Source organism: Delphinus delphis, chromosome 3 (assembly GCF_949987515.2).
Source record: "Delphinus delphis chromosome 3, mDelDel1.2, whole genome shotgun sequence".
Taxonomy (NCBI): Eukaryota; Metazoa; Chordata; class Mammalia; order Artiodactyla; family Delphinidae; genus Delphinus; species Delphinus delphis.
This window is the reverse complement of record NC_082685.1, coordinates 115,319,191-115,338,627: the sequence shown is the minus strand read 5'-3', so window position 1 is coordinate 115,338,627 and position 19,437 is coordinate 115,319,191. Positions and strand designations below refer to the sequence as shown.

General features: G+C 38.8%; 1 protein-coding gene across 1 annotated transcript in view; it reads left to right on the top strand.

Moving 5' to 3' along the window:
• Positions 1-19,437, top strand: part of ARHGEF28 (Rho guanine nucleotide exchange factor 28) — a 307,797-nt gene that overhangs the window by 235,861 nt on the left and 52,499 nt on the right. Inside the window, 4 exon segments of the mRNA XM_060009321.1 lie at positions 5,708-5,830; positions 7,040-7,157; positions 10,299-10,553; positions 12,127-12,203. Coding sequence (XP_059865304.1) covers positions 5,708-5,830; positions 7,040-7,157; positions 10,299-10,553; positions 12,127-12,203 — 573 coding nt within the window.

Sequence of the window (19,437 nt, the reverse complement as noted above, 5' to 3'; positions counted from 1 at the left end):
TCTGGTGGATTCTGTTTGCTAGTATTTTGTTGAGGATTTTTGCTTCTATGTTCATCAGTGATATTGGCCTGTAGTTTTCTTTCTTTGTGACATCTTTGTCTGGTTTTGGTATCAGGGTGATGGTGGCCTCATAGAATGAGTTTGGGAGCGTTCCTCCCTCTGCTATATTTTGGAAGAGTTTGAGAAGGATAGGTGTTAGCTCTTCTCTAAATGTTTGATAGAATTCGCCTGGGAAGCCACCTGGTCCTGGGCTTTTGTTTGGAAGATTTTTAATCACAATTTCAATTTCAGTGCTTGTGATTGGACTGTTTATATCTTCTATTTCTTCCTGGTTCAGTCTTGGAAGGTTGTGCTTTTCTAAGAATTTGTTCATTACTTCCAAGTTGTCCATTTTATTGGCATTTAGTTGCTTGTAGTAATCTCTCATGATCTTTTGTATTTCTGCACTGTCTTTTGTTACTTCTCCCTTTTCATTTCTAATTCTGCTGATATAAGTCTTTTCCGTTTTTTTCTTGATGAGTCTGGCTAATGGTTTATCAATTTTGTTTATCCTCTCAAAGAACCAGCTTTTACTCTTATTGATCTTTGCTATTGTTTCCTTCATTTCTTTTTCATTTATTTCTGATCTGATTTTTATGATTTCTTTCCTTCTGCTAGCTTTGGGGTTTTTTTGTTCTTCTTTCTCTAATTGCTTTGGGTGTAAGGTTAGGTTGTTTATTTGAGGTGTTTCTTGTTTCTTGAAGTAGGATTGTATTGCTATAAACTTCCCACTTAGAACTGCTTTTGCTCCATCCTATAGATTCTGGGTTGTCATGTTTTCATTCTCATTTGTTTCTAGGTATTTTTTGATTTCCTCTTTGATTTCTTCAGTGATATCTTGGTTATTTAGTAGTGTATTGTTTAGCCTCCATGTGTTTGCGTTTTTTACAGTTTTTTTCCTGTAATTGATATCTAGTCTCATAGCATTGTGGTTGGAAAAGATTTCAATTTTCTTAAATATACCAAGGCTTGATTTGTGACACAAGATATGATCTATCCTGGAGAATGTTCCATGAGCACTTGAGAAGAAAGTGTATTCTGTTGTTTTTGCATGGAATGTCCTTAAATATCAATATGTCCATCTTGTTTAATGTGTCATTTAAAGCTTATGTTTCCTTATTTATTTTCATTTTGGATGATCTGTCCATTGTTGAAAGTGGGGTGTTAAAGTCCCCTACTATGATTGTGTTACTGTCAATTTCCCCTTTTTTGGCTTTTAGCATTTGCCGTATGTATTGAGGTGCTCCTATGGTGTGTGCATAAGTATTTAAAATTGTTATATCTTCTTCTTGGATTGATCCCTTGATCATTATGTAGTGTCCTTTTTTGTCTCTTGTAATAGTCTTTATTTTAAAGTATATTTTTTCTGATATGAGAATTGCTACTCCATCCTTCTTTTGATTTCCATTTGCATGCAATATCTTTTTCCATCCTCTGACTTTCAGTCTGTATGTGTCCCTAGGTCTGAAGTGGGTCTCTTGTAGACAGCATATATACGGGCCTTGTTTTTGTATACATTCAGTCAGTCTATGTTTTTTGGTTGGGGCATTTAATCCATTTACATTTAATGTAGTTATCAATATGTATGTTCCTATTATCATTTTCTTAATTGTTTTTGGTTTGTTATTGTAGGTCTTTTTCTTCCCTTGTGTTTCCTGCCTAGAGAAGTTCCTTTAGCATTTGTTGTAAAGCTGGTTTGGTGGTGCGGATTTCTGTTAGCTTTTGCTTGTCTGTAAAGGTTTTAATTTCTCCGTCGAATCTGAATTAGATCCTTGCTGGGTAATCTTGGTTGTAGGTTTTTCCCTTTAATCACCTTTAATATGTCCTGCCACTCCCTTCTGGCTTGCAGAGTTTCTGCTGAAAGATCAGCTGTTAACCTTATGGGGATTCCCTTGTATGTTATTTGTTGCTTTTCCATTGCTGCTTTTAATATTTTTTCTTCGTGTTTATTATTATTTTTTTAATTACTTTATTTTTTTTGTGGTACGTGGGACTCTCACTGTTGTGGCCTCTCCTGTTGCGGAGCACAGGCTCTGGATGCGCAGGCTCAGCGGCCATGGCTCACGGGCCCAGCCGCTCCGCGGCATGTGGGATCTTCCTGGACCGGGGCACGAACCCGTGTTCCCTGCATTGGCAGGTGGACTCTCAACCACTGCACCACCGGGGAAGCCCTTCGTGTTTAATTTTTGATAGTTTGATTAATATGTGTCTCGAGGTGTTTATCCTTGGATTTATCCTGTATGGGGCTCTCTGTGCTTCCTGGACTTGATTGACTATTTCCTTTCCCATGTTAGGGAAGTTTTCAACTATAATCTCTTGAAATATTTTCTCAGTACCTTTCTTTTTCTCTTCTTCTTCTGGGACCCCTATCATTCAAATGTTGGTGCATTTGATGTTGTCCCAGAGGTCTCTGAGACTGTCCTCAGTTCTTTTCATTCTTTTTTCTTTATTCTGCTCTGTGGTAGTTATTTCCACTGTTTTATCTTCCAGGTCACTTATCCATTCTTCTGCCTCAGTTATTCTGCTATTGGTTCCTTCTAGAGAATTTTTAATTTCATTTATTGTATTGTTCATTGTTTGTTTGCTCTTTAGTTCTTCTAGGCCCTTGTTAAGCATTTCTTTTATTTTCTCCATTCTATTTCCATTTTCTATCATTACTCTGAATTCTTTTTCAGATAGACTGCCTATTTCCTCTTCATTTGTTTGCTTTGGTGAGTTTTTACTTTGCTCCTTCATCTGCTGTGTATTTCTCTGTCTTCTCATTTTGCTTAACTTTCTTTGTGGGGTCTCATTTTTGCAGGCTGTAGTTTCTTAGTTCCCATTGTTTTTGGTGTCTGCCCCCAGTGGGTAAGGTTGGTTCAGTGGGTTGTGTAGGCTTCCTGGTGGAGGGGACTGGTGCCTGTGTTCTGGTGGATGAGGCTGGATCTTGTCTTTCTGGTGGACAGGACCGTATCTGGTGGTGTGTTTTGGGGTGTCTGTGAACTTATTATGATTTTAGGCAGCCTCTCTGCTAATGGGTGGGGTTGTGTTCCTGTCTTGCTAGTTGTTTGGCATGGGGTGTCCAGCACTGGAACTTGCTGGTTGTTGAGTGGAGCTGGGTCTTAGCATTGAGACAGAGATCTCTGAGAGAGCTCTTGCCGATTGATATTACGTGGGGCCGGGAGGTCTCTGGTGGCCCAGTGTCCTGAACTCGGCTCTCCCACCTCAGATGCTCAGGCCTGACATCCAGCCAGAGCACAAAGACCCTGTCAGCTACATGGTTCAGAAGAAAAGGGAGGAAAAAAGGAAAGAAAGAAAGAAAGAAAAAGTTATTAAAATAAAAAAATTTAAAAAGTAATTAACAAAAAAGAACAGAGCAACCAAACCAATAAACAAATCCACCAATGATAACAAGCACTAAAAACTATACTAAGGTAAACATAAAAGTCAGAATCTAGTCAGTTCCATACAGCAAACCCCATGTCTACAGTTGCTCCCAAAGTCCACCTCCTCCATTTGGGATGATTCCTTGTCTATTCAGGTATTCCACAGATGCAGGGTACATCCAGTTGATTGTGGAGATTTAATCCGCTGCTCCTGAGGCTGCTGGGAGAGATTTCCCTTTCTCTTCTTTGTTCGCACAGCTCCCTGGGTTCAGCTTCGGATTTGGCCCCTCCTCTGCGTGTAGGTCGCCCTCTGGCGTCTGTTCTTTGCCCTGACAGGAGGGAATTAAAGGAGCAGCTGATTAGCCAGCTCTGGCTCACTCAGGCGGCGGGGAGGGAGGAGTACGGAATGTGGGGCAAGCCTGCAGCAGCAGAGGTCAGCGTGATGTTGCAACAACCTGAGGCGCACCGTGTGTTCTCCCAAGGAAGTTGTCCCTGGATCACGGGACCCTGGCAGTGGCGGGATGCACACGCTCCCAGGAGGGGAGGTGTGGATAGTGACCTGTGCTTGCACACAAGATTCTTGGTGGCTGCAGCAGCAGCCTTAGCATTTCATGCCAGTCTCTGGGGTCCACGCTGATAGCCGTGGCTCGTGCCTGTCTCTGAAGCTCATTTAGGCAGTGCTATGAATCCCCACCTCCTCGCACACCTTGAAACAATGGTCTCTTACCTCTTACACAGGCCAAAGTTTTTCCTGGACTCCCTCATATTTTAAGGATCATGCTTTTGATTTCAAGTCTAAGACCTCTTTGTCTAGCCTGAGATCCCAAGGATTTTCTCCTTTTTTTTTTTTCTAAAAGTTTTATAGTTTTATGTTTTATATTTAGGTCTGTGATCCATTTGGAGTTACTTTTTGTATAAAATATGAGACTTTGGTCAAGGTTATTATTATTATTTTTTGACCTGTGGATATTCAGCTGCTCCAATATCATTTGTTGAAAGGGCTATCCTTCCTCCAATAAATTGCATCTGCCTTCTGTCAAAAACTGTTGGGCATTTTGGGTTCCTATTTTGTTCCACTGATCTATGTGTATCCTGCCATAGTCGTAATTACAGTAGTTATAGAATAAATCTTGAAATTGTCTAGACTGAGTTCTTTCACTTTATTCTTCTTTTCCAAAATTGTTTTTATCCTAGTTTCTTTATCTTTTGATATAAATTCTAGAATAATCTTGTCTATATGTACAGACACTTGCTGAGATTTGATAAGAATTGCATTAAACCTGTACATTAATTTGGGGAAAATTGACATCTTTACTATGTTGAGTCTTCCAATCTATGAACATGGTATATTTATTTAAATCTTATTTGATTTCTTTCATTAGCATTGTGTAGTTTTCAGCACACAAGGCCTGTGTATGTTTTGTTAAATTTATACCTATATATTATTGTTGGTGGTTTAAGGATCATCTCGTAAGATGTATTGGCCTCAAGCATAGATAAAACTGTGAGCACAGTTGAAAAGACCAGAGATAGGGATGTACAGTTTAAGTACTTTCTAAGGAGGCATAGGTGTGTTCTGGTTTCTGTTACAGTGATCTTCAACACCCACATGTATACATAGTGTCACCAGAGTCTGAAATGTTGGCATTCAAATTATTCAGCTGATTCTCTCCATACCACCGTATGTTGCTAAGTTGTTCCCATGTAGATTTTTCTACAGAGATTTTTCTGCAGGTCAAGGTTATTGAAATATCCAGCCCACATCTCTACTTCTGTCCATCAGTTAATAAATTGGCCTTCTGGTTACTCATCTTTCTCTGTCATCTTGGCTAATGATAACCTGCCTGTTGATCCATTTGTGATGACAAAAATTAAATTCCCAACGAAGACTGAGTTCATGGACATGATCAGTTACCCAATGTAAATGTCAACCTTCCTGAGGATCCCCAAATGTGCCCCATACGCTTCAATCTATAAAAGTATTAAAACTATAAATTGAAATTATAAAGTTGCATAAACACACAAAAATAGAAGATATCAAATGTTTTTCATTGGGCTATTGATAATTGAGTTAGTTCAATATAATATAATCACATTAGGTTGATGTCTTCCTCTTACCTCTTGACTACTTCCTCTTACTTTAAAAAGAATCTGGGGAAGAGAAGTGATTGTGGTCAGAAATTCCTGGATGTTTATTCTTTATTTGCAAAGAATGTACTGAAATATATGAAAATTCCATGTTCTTTTTAGTGTTTAGGACTGACTAAATTTATAAACCATCATTGAAATGTTTTTCTTCTCAGTTTTCAGAAGAAAATGCAAATAAAATGAAGAAAATATATGGGGAATTCTGTAGCCATCACAAGGAGGCTGTTAGCCTCTTTAAAGAACTCCAGCAGAATAAAAAGTTTCAGAATTTTATTAAGGCAAGTATTTTAAAACTCTGTTACAAAATGGTAAGCCAGCATGAAGTTCATACTTGTTTTTTAGGTGATCTAACCAAGTTTCACATCTAGGTACTGTTTTTCAGGGAAGAAGGAAGTGATAGGTTTGTGGCAAAGATAGAAAGCCTCTTTTTCTGTGTTAGTAAAATATTTCTCCCAAATCACTTACTTTTGTATATATATTTGCAAAGCCATGTTCTCCATACTTCTGAGCACTTTTGTAATATCCTGTGAAGCTTTTCATGCCTTGACAAGTTATAAATCAGAAGAACCACAGTAAAAATAAAGAACCTACCCCACCCCCACTGGATTCATTTGAAGCAAGTCTGTGATGCACATCATTTCATATATAACTTGTATCACTGAACAATATATCTTTTAAAAATTACAGTGGTATTATTCCACTTAAATACACAATAATTCTTTAATATCTTCAAACAGCTGGCCAGTAATCAAATTTCCCTCATTAGCTCATAAAATTGGATCAGGATCTGACCAAGGTTTATATATTATTCATGGGGGGTTATGTCTTTTAAATCGCCTTTACATTGACTGCTTCCCATCCCATTTTTTTGGTGTCCTACCTACTTATTGAAGAAATTTGTCCTTTAGCGTTTCATAGATTCTAATTTTTTATCTACCGTTTTAAGCATGTTACTGGATTCTCCTCCTTTTTTTTTTTTTAAACATACATGTGTATTGAGAACTTGAAAATAAGGCTTTGAGATATTTAGAAAAAAAGTTGCCCGGATTAGAGGAAACTTAAATGCTATGATGAATAATAACAAATGTAGAGGAAAACCTCTTAGAAAAACAAACAGTTAATTGCAAACTCATGTTCAAAGTGTGACTTTGATTTCTGAGTATTTTTCAAAACTTCTGCTATTCATGAATCTTAGCACTTATAAGTCTTAAAACCTGCTCATTTTTGGAATTAACTCTAAGTACATCAGTGTAACTTGAAACTTCTTAACCTTGGAGAGTTGGATTATTGAAATTAATTTCAAAGTATACAATTTAATGGCAATGTATCAAGTTTTAATTAATGATGCAGCATGTTATGTCTGAATAGAATTATACTGTTGCAGGTTCTTTTTATTATTAAATTCCTACCTAAAAAGAAAATACAGGTAGTGTTTGTGCATATTAAAGTTTAAAAATATATACATATATATATATATTTTCTTTAAGCTCCGAAATAGTAATCTTTTGGCTCGACGCCGAGGAATTCCAGAATGCATCCTGCTGGTCACTCAGCGCATCACAAAATACCCTGTCTTGGTGGAAAGGATATTGCAGTACACAAAGGGTGAGTGATGACTTCTGGGATAAACATTTGCCTCTTTCCTTAGTTTTAAACATAGCTGAGGTGTTGTAAACAGCTATAGATGCTTGTGGGTGCCTGATTCATAAAGATTTTTCATGATGGAAAAACTGTGAAGCCATAGGATTTGGATCCATTTTGAAAAGTTATCTTTCGTAATGTGACTTGGCCAATAGTCTGAATTCCTCCAAGCAGCCCAAAGCAAGTAGACTTCCTCATACTTTGACCCTACCCTTCCCATCTGTATTTCCCCCATATCCAGACCTTAATATCTCTTCTTCTTCATCTTCCTATTACCTTCCCAGCAGTGATTTATTAGATTGAGAATGATTTATGAAGGAGCTATTTTTGACCCTGTCAATTCATCATATTCAAGGACTAACATCTGGATGTCCTTTAAGAACCTGTTAATGCACATGGCTGGCCTGTAAGCTCCTTGAGGGGTCTAGATTCAATACCTAGTGCAGAATAGGTTATCAATAAATAAATATAACGGTGCAATGAATGGACAGATAAAAGTGCCTGTTCCTCAAGCTGGCTTATTGATCGTGAGTAAATTATTAGGATGGTAGTGTCTTCTGTTAACAAGGGCTTTGGTTTGGCCTTGCGTGAACTTGCATGGCCGTTGCAGACACTTGGCTCTGCCGCTCATTAGTTGGGCAAGGTAATGAAATGAGCCTCAGTTCTCTCCACTACCAAATGAGAATACTAATCTTTATCTTATGGAATTGTTGTGAGGATTAAGTGAGATTGTCTCAGAAAGTGCCCAGTGCACAGCCTGGTATAAACAAGGTGCTTGATAACTGGGAGCTGTTTTTATTATCTTTATTATGACCAACTGACTTGGAGATCATGAAAGTGGTAATGAGATCTTAAATTCCCACTCTAAAAAGTCAACTTTTTTTGGAAGGGGTCTCAGTGAATAGAAATGCATGATTTGGTCTTTCCATTTTTTTTTTTTAGTTACATTAGGACCTAAGTTCAGGCAGGAATGGTAGCATCCATTCCTTATGTCCCATTTGTATTGCTTCCTATAATTCTTTTTTTTTTTTTTTTTTTTTGCGGTACACGGGCCTCTCACTGTTGTGGCCTCTCCCGTTGCGGAGCACAGGCTCTGGACGCGCAGGCTCAGTGGCCATGGCTCACGGGCCCAGCCACTCTGCGGCATGTGGGATTATCCTGGACTGGGGCACAAACCCGTGTCCCCCCCTGCATCAGCAGCGGACTCTGAACCACTGCGCCACCAGGGAAGCCCGCTTCCTATAATTTAACATAAAATATAAGCACAGTAGAAGGAGAAAAGCCTCATAATTTTGTTCTCAGTTAAAGAATGAAAACAAAATTAAGACTTTTAGTTTATATTATGGTTATATTCTCCTTCTTAAGTTTAATACAATACTCAAAGACTAACATCTGTCGGACTGTGTTAGGCCAGCTAGTGCTCCTCCAAGAATCATCCCATGCCAGATTCCAGGTAGGGTGCATCACAGTGATTGCCTGCTGTGTGTCGGAAATGAGAAGTGGGACTTATGGCTCTGCAGGCGTAGACGTCATAGTGGCTGAACGAACACTGCCTCCTTAGTTAGGTCAGACTTCTCCAACCTCTCTAGTTGCTGGGAACATTGGTTCATGTGACTCTTTATGGCAGTGCTTTTAGAATTTCATTAGGAGTACCCCTCACCTGGGGATCTCATTCACATGCAGACTCCGATTCAGTAGGTCTGGGGTAGAACCCAAGGTAAGCATTTCTAACAAGACCCCCGGGTGGGGCCAACGCTGCTGCACTTTGAGTTGCAAGCGGTTAAAAGACAGTAATTTATTCCTGAAGGTCAGAAGACTCGGAGCCTTTTCTTGGCCTTACTTTAAGTCACTTTGTAATTCAACTTTGATTTTCTCTACGCAACTTTCCTATATTTAAAATATGCTCTTTATAAAGAAGAATCTTTTTTTTTTTTTCATGGTGAGGAGTGCTCCTTAGGTGGGTGGCAGGTATAGTAAAGTAGTGAAGTAAATGAAGTATATTCTTTTCATGGGCAATGAGAAAATCTTCCTTGTTAATGATTGGTGTCACGATCTATTCCTTGGTTTTCTCACAAAGCCCTCGTGTACCTATTGGAGGCATTTAGAGCCTGGAAAGTTTAGACCCTTTGGAGGACTTGTTCTTATTCCATTTCACTGCTATTTCTGTGTGTTTATTTCTGCTGCTCTAGGCTCTTAGAGAATCTTTTATTTTCTCTGTTGTTTTTCTTTCTCCTCTCCTAGCATTTTCTGACCTCCTGAAACTTTCCCTTTCAGTTCCATTCACCTCAGTAAACATCAATTAGTTTTTTTTTAAATCAGATATAGAAAATAGCTAAATTTGGTTTCATCTAGAGCTCCAGGAAGCTGTTGCAGAAACTTCTCCAGAAGTTTTTCTTAAGATAATCTAGAGATAAGAGATTTGGCCAGTATTTCAGAGTAACAGCTGGATTCGATGACTGTCTACTCTGTTGGCGTGAGCGTGGCTGAGTTACCCACTCTGCACAGTGCCTTGGTCCCATTTTTTTAGGTTGAAAAAAATGTTTTAATATATATTATTAATATCTTTATCTTTATGTTAATGCAGTTGTAAGTTATAATTTTAAATGTTATTTTTTTAGGGAGAGAGGGATCTAGGAAAGCAAATGAGTCCAAGGTCTATTCAAGTCACCCTGCAGCTCCCTTCTGGGAAAGGACTCCAGCTTGGACTTGTAGCTCAGTTAAGTTCTAAGAACCTAGGCATGGGGTTTGCTTAATTACCTGTGTCTGGGAAGGTGGAAGGAAGGCCTAACTTGGGATATGACACATTCACTGCTCTAGGAAGGAAGGTCAGACCAGTCTCTAGAATTCAGACATCATATTGTCACAGTGTTTCTGCTGAAGCATCTGATAAGTAAATCTTCTTAAAGACACATTTTAACCATCCTTTTGGGGAGGAGGGGTGCTGAGTGATGATAGAATATTTGAAGTTAATCCAATATTTTTGCTCTGGGATTTTTGCTGTTTGGATGATGTATTTAACTTTACTTAAAACTAAAGAAAAAAATGTCTTCCTTATTAGCGCTCTGGCTTATTTCATGGTGTCTGTCCTTTCTTTTTCCCATGCAGAGAACACGGAAGAACAGAAGGACTTATGCAAAGCTCTTTGCTTAATTAAAGACATGATTGCAGCTGTGGATTTAAAAGTCAGCGAATATGAGAAAAAACAAAAATGGCTTGAGATCCTAAATAAGATTGAAAACAAAACATATACCAAGCTTAAAAATGGCCACGTGTTTAGGAAACAGGCACTGATGAGTAAAGAAAGGACCCTGTTATACGATGGCCTTGTTTATTGGAAAACCGCTACAGGTCGTTTCAAAGGTACCGTGGCTCTAACAGACCAATTTCTCCCTCTTGTTCACGCACATTATTCATTTAACAGAGGACAGATTTTCCAAAGAAAACTGGTTCAGCGATGCAGGCCCACACACAAACCCTAGGTCAGTGGAAAGATCCCTGTAGGATCAAGATGAAAACTTCCATGGGCACAGGTGGCCCACGCTACAAACCTTAGCGAGAAGTCTGCTGCCTCAAGCAAAAGGCTTCCTAGGTATCGCATGGGTTTTCAAGTTTGCGATGTTTGAATCAAAGGACCTGAGAATTCTGCTAATTGTTGGCATGGAAATATTATCCTGGAAAATGTGCCTACACACTCAGAATCTGTTGTGTGCCAAGCCAGCCAGGAGCTCAGACCATTGAGGGGAAAAATGAGCTCTAAACATCATCTTTGGGACTGACTGATATAATGCATAAATATACATAGTAACGCATAAATATACACGTGGACATTGGTGTGCTGTTTGCTATCAGGCATTAACCCGCCTGTTCATCTGGTTAGAGTCTAAAATAGTTTATTCTGATCCTTAAGAAATGATTCTGTGGCTAGCACCTTGTCCGAGGCTTTGTCAACACTGGCCACTGGATTTAAAACCCTAGAATGGCCTCTGGAGTTTAAAAATTTTACTGATGCTCAAGTCTCCTCCCAGAGGTTCTGATTTTATTGGTCTGGGCGTGAAGCCCAGGCATAGGGATGCTCAAAGCACCCAGGTGAGTCTGCAGTCAGGGTTAAGCACCACTGGCCCAACCTTCTTGTTTCTGATATGTCTTAGTATCTTCCTTAGGTAAGCAATGAGGGGAAGAGGTGGTTGAATTCCAGGTACTCCAAGGTTGCTACCCACTGAAGGATTATCAAGTTTTGGTAGTGCTTGCAACAAATGACCAAAGGACTTACTGATCAGCACCTTGCAGTGTTGCAACTAAACATGAACCATACTTAGAATATTAACCACAACTAAAATATTAACCGCAGTCTGTAGATCCTATTGCTCCAGGTCATTTGCTCTTTATCTGTTTTGTGGAATGAACAGCTGGGTAACTTTGTGTTAGAATGTTAGTGGTATAGCGAAGGTGGGTTCTTGTGAACAGTATGTAAAGGAGGTGTAGGACCTCACACTTCCCTCAGATCCAGATGGAACAAAATAGCAGATTAGTATATATAGTAATTCAAGGCAGAAGCTGCCCATAAACATTTTTAATGAAGCACTTTTTTGCCGTAAAGGTAAGGGCTTGCTCCATTCTATTAGAACCTTGTTTTTTATTGAATATTTTTCTTCCATTTGGAAGGCTACAACATTAAATTTTGCTGGAGATTTAGCTGTACCAACCGTGACACACGCAAGCATGCACTTAAACACAGCTTACTTACTGAGTTATCTATGAAGTATATCTTTAGCTATCATAATACAGGCATTTTAATAAAAGTTTTATAGTTAGACTAAAAGTATTTATTTTTAGTATGTTTATTTAAATTATTTAAACATGAAGTTAGAATTTTAATAAAGGCATTTGAATTGTGGTTTGCTTCATTAATACTAGTAATATTTTTCCTTTGAAGATATCCTCGCTCTGCTTCTAACTGATGTGCTGCTCTTTTTACAAGAGAAAGACCAGAAGTACATCTTTGCAGCTGTTGTAAGTATATGGCCGTGTGATGAATGTTTTCATTGGTTTAATCCCACATCTCCTTGAAAACTGCCTGAAATTCCTAGTGAAATTAAATGGTCATTGGCAAGTTCATGCCTGTGGTATAGTCCCATTATTAGCGATTACAGTGTTCAGTAGCAAGGATCCAATTGGGTTAACCAAGCATGATTTATGCATTGATTTATCGCAACTCGGACTGGTAGTCCACTGATGCAGCAATTTAACCAGTTGTGAAAATATTGAAGTACTTTGATACTGGTTGGTGGATAGGCACTGCCCTAAACCCCACAAGGGGACCCTCTGCTGTCTGGCTATCTTGGTCTTTCCTCCAGAAACCCCCTCCCCCTGCAGTCCTGACTTCCCAGCACCTCAAATGTTAATGCTGGACAGTGCCTGCTGTACCAGCTGCCAACTCCATTCATAACTGTTATGATGCTCCTTCTGCCAGACACGAGAACACCATCCTGGTATCTAAAGTGTAAAGACGATTCTTTCTTAATTCTCCCATAATGGCTACTAATACTAAGGTTGTTCATGTAACACTTACCTTTGTAGTGTGTTATTGTTATCTCATTGCCAGCACAGAGTGAGACTCAGACTAGCAGTAAAACCAGTATTTTATAGCATTTCTTATATAGCATCTTGTCCACAGTGACTCGCTCAAAGATGGAAGATGTCATGAGTCAACCCCTTGTCAGCATCATGGAGCATCAGGCCCTGTTATAGGAAAGAATCTAAGATGCAGTACCAATGTGGGCGGTATAATGGTGCTTCTTTACAATGTTAGTGTTTATCATCCATTGACTGATAGGATATTTGGGTACCATTAGCAGATATCCTCAGTTCCAACTGGTTTTGGCAAATTCAGAGCTTAAGGAAGTTTATGTTATGCCGTTCAGAGAAAACAAAGAAACATGCCTGCTCAGTGATAGATTCTGGGGAGGAAGAGGCTGGAGCAGTGTCTCAGCTGCCTCTCCATCTTGTCAGGTTGGCCCAGTAGGCTTCCTCACCCTGTTCAGCACTTTGCCTCTCATCAACACAATGATGCCAAGTTGTATAAAGGTCAGAGATTATTTCACAGAGCTGCACCAGAGGATAACAAGAGGCCTTAAACTAGTTCCATGGCCCTGATCCACTTGAACTGTATATATTGCATATTTCATGACAACCTACTGATTTGTCCAACAACCTGTCTCTGCTATTATCTTGGATGCTCTGAAGGAACACAGAGAAAATAAGCAGGAAGGTGGGAACATTTTGTTTGCCCTGTGGGACAGTGAGGGCCATGCTGAAAGAGGAAACAAATTCACACCACATTTTTATAAACAAAGGTTTCTTCAAAAACTAAGACCGGAAAGAGAAGCAAATCCTGCTTCTTGGGTGGTATAGGCCAGGTGACCTGCTGATGGATCAAAAATTCGACACAGCAAAAAGACAGCTATCGGGCTTCCCTGGTGGCGCAGTGGTTGACAGTCTGCCTGCCGATGCAGGGGACACGGGTTCGAGCCCTGGTCTGGGAAGATCCCACATGCCACGGAGCAACTAGGCCCGTGAGCCACAACTACTGAGCCTGCGCATCTGGAGCCTGTGCTCTGCAACAAGAGAGGCCACGACAGTGAGAGGCCCGCGCACGGTGATGAAGAGTGGCCCCCGCTCGCCACAACTAGAGAAAGCCCTCGCACAGAAACAAAGACCCAACACAGCCAAAAATAAATAAATAAATTAATTAATTAAAAAAAAAAAGACAGCTATCTTGTTTTCTAGGACAATGTGCAAATGGATTCAGATCAAGTTGTGATGCTCAACTTAAAATAGGACCTGAAATATGAATCTGTTCCTCTTACCTGATCTCTTTTTTTTGGGGGGGGGGGCTTATATACCATTTTTTTTTGAATTTTTGAATTTTATTTTATTTATTTTTGTATACAGCAGGTTCTTATTAGTTATCCATTTTATACATATTAGTGTATACATGTCAATCCCAATCTCCCAATTCATCACACCCGCCCCCCCCACCGTCACTTCCCCCGCTTTGTGTCTATACATTTGTTCTCTACATCTGTGTCTCTATTTCTGCCCTGCAAACAGGTTCATCTGTACCATTTTTCTAGGTTCCACACATATGCGTTAATATACGATATTTGTTTTACTCTTTCTGACTTCACTCTGTATGACAGTCTCTAGATCCATCCACATCTCTACAAATGACCCAATTTCATTCCTTTTTATGGCTGAGTAATATTCAGCCATAAATTATAAATAATTTTATATATGTACCACATCTTCTTTATCCATTCATCTGTCGACGGGCATTTAGGTTGCTTCCATAACTTGGCTATTGTAAATAGTGCTGTAATGAACATTGGGGTGCATGTGTCTTTTTGAATTATGGTTTTCTCAGGGTATATGCCCAGTAGTGGGATTGCTGGGTCATACGGTAGTTCTACTGTTAGTTTTTTAAGGAACCTCTGTACTGTTCTCCGTAGTGGCTATATCAATTTACATTCCCACCAACAGTGCAAGAGGGTTCCCTTTTCTCCACACCCTCTCCAGCATTGGTTGTTTGTAGATTTTCTGATGATGCCCAGTCTAACCGGTGTGAGGTGATACCTCATTGTTGTTTTGATTTGCATTTCTCTAATAATTAGTGATGTTGAGCAGGTTTTCATGTGCTTCTTGGCCATCTGTATGTCTTCTTTGGAGAAATGTCTATTTAGGTCTTCTGCCCATCTTTGGATTGGGTTGTTTGTTTTTTAAATATTGAACTGCATGAGCTGTTCATATATTTTAGAGATTAATCCTTTGTCCATTGATTCATTTGCAAATATTTTCTCCCATTCTGAGGGTTGTCTTTTTGTTTGTTTGTAGTTCCTTTGCTTTGCAAAAGCATTTAAGTTTCATTAGGTCCCATTTGTTTATTTATGTTTTTATTTCCATTACTCTAGGGGATGGATCAAAAAAGATCTTGCTGTGATTTAGGTCAAAGAGTGTTCTTCCTCTGTTTTCCTCTAAGAGTTTTATAGTAACCGGTCTTACATTTAGGTCTGTAATCCATTTTGAGTTTATTTTTGTGTATGGTTTTAGGGAATGTTTTAATTTCATTCTTTTACATGTAGCTGTCCAGTTTTCCTAGCACCACTTATTGAAGAGACTGTCTTTTCTCCATTGTATATCCTTCCTCCTTTGTCATAGAATAGTTGACCATAGGTGCGTGGGTTTATCTCTGGGCTTTCTATCCTGTTCCGTTGATGTATATTTCTGTTTTTTGTGCCAGTACCATATTGTCTTCATTACTGTAGCTTTGTAGTATAGTCTGAAGTCAGGGAGTCTGATTCGCTCCGTTTTTTTCCCTCAAGACTGCTTTGGCTATTTGGGGTCTTTTGTGTCTCCATCCAAATTTTAAGATTTTTTGTTCTAGTTCTGTAAAAAATGCCATTGGTTATTTGATAGGGATTGCATTGCATCTGTAGATTGTTTTGGGTAGTAGAGTCATTTTCACAATGTTGATTCTTCCAATCCAAGAACATGGTAAATCTCTCTATCTGTTTCTATCATCTTTAATTACTTTCATCAGTGTCTTATAGTTTTCTGCATACAGTTCTTTTGTCTCCTAAGGTAGTTTTATTCCTAGGTATTTTATTCTTTTGTTGCAGTGGTAAATGGTAGTGTTTCCTTAATTTCTCTTTCAGATTTTCCATCATTAGTGTGTAGGAAAGCAAGAGATTTCTGTGCATTACTTTTGTATCCTGCTACTTTACCAAATTCATTGATTAGCTCTAGTAGTTTTCTGGTGGCATCTCTAGGATTCTCTATGTATAGTATCATGTCATCTGCAAACAGTGACAGTTTTACTTCTTCTTCTCCAATTTGTATTCCTTTTATTTCTTTTTCTTCTCTGATTGCTGTGGCTAGGACTTCCAAACTGTGTTGAATAATAGTGATGAGGTTGGACATCCTTGTCTTGTTCCTGATCTTAGAGGAAATGCTTTCAGTTTTTCACCATTGAGAATGATGTTTGCTGTGGCCTTTATTATGGCCTTTATTATGTTGAGGTAGGTTCCCCTATGCCCACTTTCTGGAGAGTTTTTATCATAAATTGGTGTTGAATTTTGTCAAAAGCTTTTTCTGCATCTATTGAGATGATCATATGGTTTTTATTCTTCAGTTTGTTAATATGGTGTATCACATTGATTGATTTGTGTATATTGAAGAATCCTTGCATCCCTGGGATAAATCCCACTTGATCATGGTGTATGATTCTTTTAATGTGTTGCTGGATTCTGTTTGCTAGTATTTTGTTGAGGATTTTTGTATCTATATTCATGCATGATATTGGTTTGTAATTTTCATTTTTGTAGTATCTTTGTCTGGTTTTGGTATCGGGGTGATGGAGGCCTCATAGAATGAGTTTGGGAGTGTTCCTTCCTCTGCAATTTTTTGGAAGACTTTGAGAAGGATGGATGTTAGCTCTTCTCTAAATGTTTGATAGAATTCACTTGTGAAGCCATCTGGTCCTGGACTTTTGTTTGTTGGAAGATTTTTTTTTTTTTTCCTTCGGTACGCGGGCCTCTCACTGTTGTGGCCTCTCCCATTGTGGAGCACACGCGCCGGACGCTCAGGCTCAGCGGCCATGGCTCACAGGCCCAGCCGCTCCGCGGCATGTGGGATTTTCCCGGACCAGGGCACGAACCCGTGTCCCCTGCATCGGCAGGCGGACTCTCAACCACTGCGCCACCAGGGAAGCCCCTGTTGGAAGATTTTTAATCACAGTTTCAATTTCATAACTTGTGATTGGTCTGTTCATATTTTCTGTTTCTTCCTGTTCAGTCTTGGAAGGTTATACCTTTCTAAGAATTTGTCCATTTCTTCCAGGTTGTCCATTTTATTGGCATAGAGTTACTTGTAGTAGTCTCTTAGGATGCTTTGTATTTCTGTGGTGTCTGCTGCAACTTCTCCTTTTTCATTTCTAATTTTATTGATTTGAGTCCTCTCCTCATTTTCTTGATGAGTCTGGCTAATGGTTTATCAATTTTGTTTATCTTGTCAAAGAACCAGCTTTTAGCTTTGTTGATCTTTGCTATTGTTTTCTTTGTTTCTATTTCATTTATTTCTGCTCTGATCTTTATGATTTCTTTCCTTCTGCTAACCTTGGGTTTTGTTTGTTCTTCTTTCTCTAGTTCCTTTAGGTGTAAGGTTAGATTGTTATTTGAGATGTTTCTTGTTTCTTGAGGTAGGCTTGTATTGCTATAAACTTCCCTCTTTGAACTGCTTTTGCTGCATCCCATAGATTTTGGATCATCATGTTTTCATTGTCATTTGTCTCTAGGTATTTTTTGATTTCTTCAGTGATCCCTTGGTTATTTAGTAACGTATTGTTTAGCCTCCATATGTTTGTGGTTTTTATGTTTTTTTTCCCTGTAATTGATTTCTAACCTCATAGCATTGTGATGAGAAAAGATGCTTGATATGATTTCAATTTTCTTAAATTTACTGAGGCTTGATTTGTGACCCAAGATGTGATCTATCCTGTAGAATGTTCCGTGTGCACTTGAGAAGAAAATGTAGTTTGCTGTTTTTGCATGGAATGTCCTATAAATATCATTTAAATCTATCTGGTCTGTTGTGTCACTTAGAGCTTGTGTTTCCTTATTAATTTTCTGTTTGGATGATCTGTCCATTGGTGTAAGTGAGGTGTTAAAGTCCCCTACTATTACTGTGTTACTGTCAATTTCCTCTTTTATAGCTGTTAGCAGTTTACTTATGTATTGAGGTGCTCCTATGTTGGGTGCATATATATTTATAATTGTTATGTCTTCTTCTTGGATTGATCCCTTGATCATTACGTAGTGTCCTTCCTTGTCTCTTGTAACATTCTTTATTTTAAAGTCTATTTTATCTGATATTGAGTATTTGCTGACCCAGCTTTCTTTTAATTTCCATTTGCATGGAATATCTTTTTCCATTCCCTCACTTTCAGTTTGTATGTGTCCCTAGGTCTGAAGTGGGTCTTCAGACCCACTGAAGTGTAGACAGCATATATATGGGTCTTATTTTTGTACCCATTCAGCGAGCCTGTGTCTTTTGGTTTGAGCATTTAATCCATTCACGTTTAAGGTAATTATCAATATGTATGTTCCTGTTACCATTTTCTTAATTGTTATGGGTTTGTTTTTGTAGGTCCTTTTCTTCTCTTGTTTTTCCCACTTAGAGAAGTTCTTTTCGCATTTGTTGTAGAGCTGGTTTGGTGGTGCTGAATTCTGTTAGCTTTTGCCTGTATGTAAAGCTTTTGATTTCTCTGTCGAACCTGAATGAGATCCTTGCCTGGTAGTGTAATCTTGGTTGTAGCTTCTTCCCTTTCATCACTTTAAATATATCATGCCACTCCCTTCTGGCTTGTAGAGTTTCTGCTGAGAAATCAGCTGTTAACCTTATGGGAGTTCCCTTGTATGTTTTTTGTCATTTTTCCCTTGTTGCTTTCAATAATTTTTCTTTGTCTTTAATTTTTGTCAATTTGATTACTATATGTCTCGGCATGTTTCTCCTTGTGTTTATCCTGCCTGGGACTCTCTGCACTTTCTGGACTTGGGTGGCTATTTCCTTTCACATGTTAGGGAAGTTTTCGACTATAATCTCTTCAAATATTTTCTCAGGTCCTTTCTCTCTCTCTTCTCCTTCTGGGACCCCTATAATGCAAATGTTGTTGCATTTAATGTTGTCCCAGAGGTCCCTTATTAGGGACCTCTTCATTTCTTTTTATTCCTTTTTTCTTTATTCTGTTCTGCAACAGGGAATTCTACCATTCTGTCTTCCAGGTCACTTATCCATTCTTCTGCCTCAGTTATTCTCCTACTGATTCCTTCTAGTTTATTTTTCATTTGAGTTATTGTATTGTTCATCTCTGTTTGTTTGTTCTTTAATTCTTCTAGGTGTTTGTTCTTTAATTCTTCTAGGTCTTTGTTAAACATTTCTTACATCTTCTCGATCTTTGCCTCCATTCTTTTTCTGAGGTACTGTATCATCTTCACTATCATTCTGAATTCTTTTTCTGGAAGGTTGCCTATCTCCACTTCATTTAGTTGTTTTTCTGGGGTTATCTTGCTCCTTCATCTGGTACATAGCCTTCTGCCTTTTCATCTTCTCTACCTTTCTGTGAATGTGGTTTTTGTTCCACAGGCTGCAGGATTGTAGTTCTTCTTGCTTCTGCTGTCTGCCCTCCCCTCTT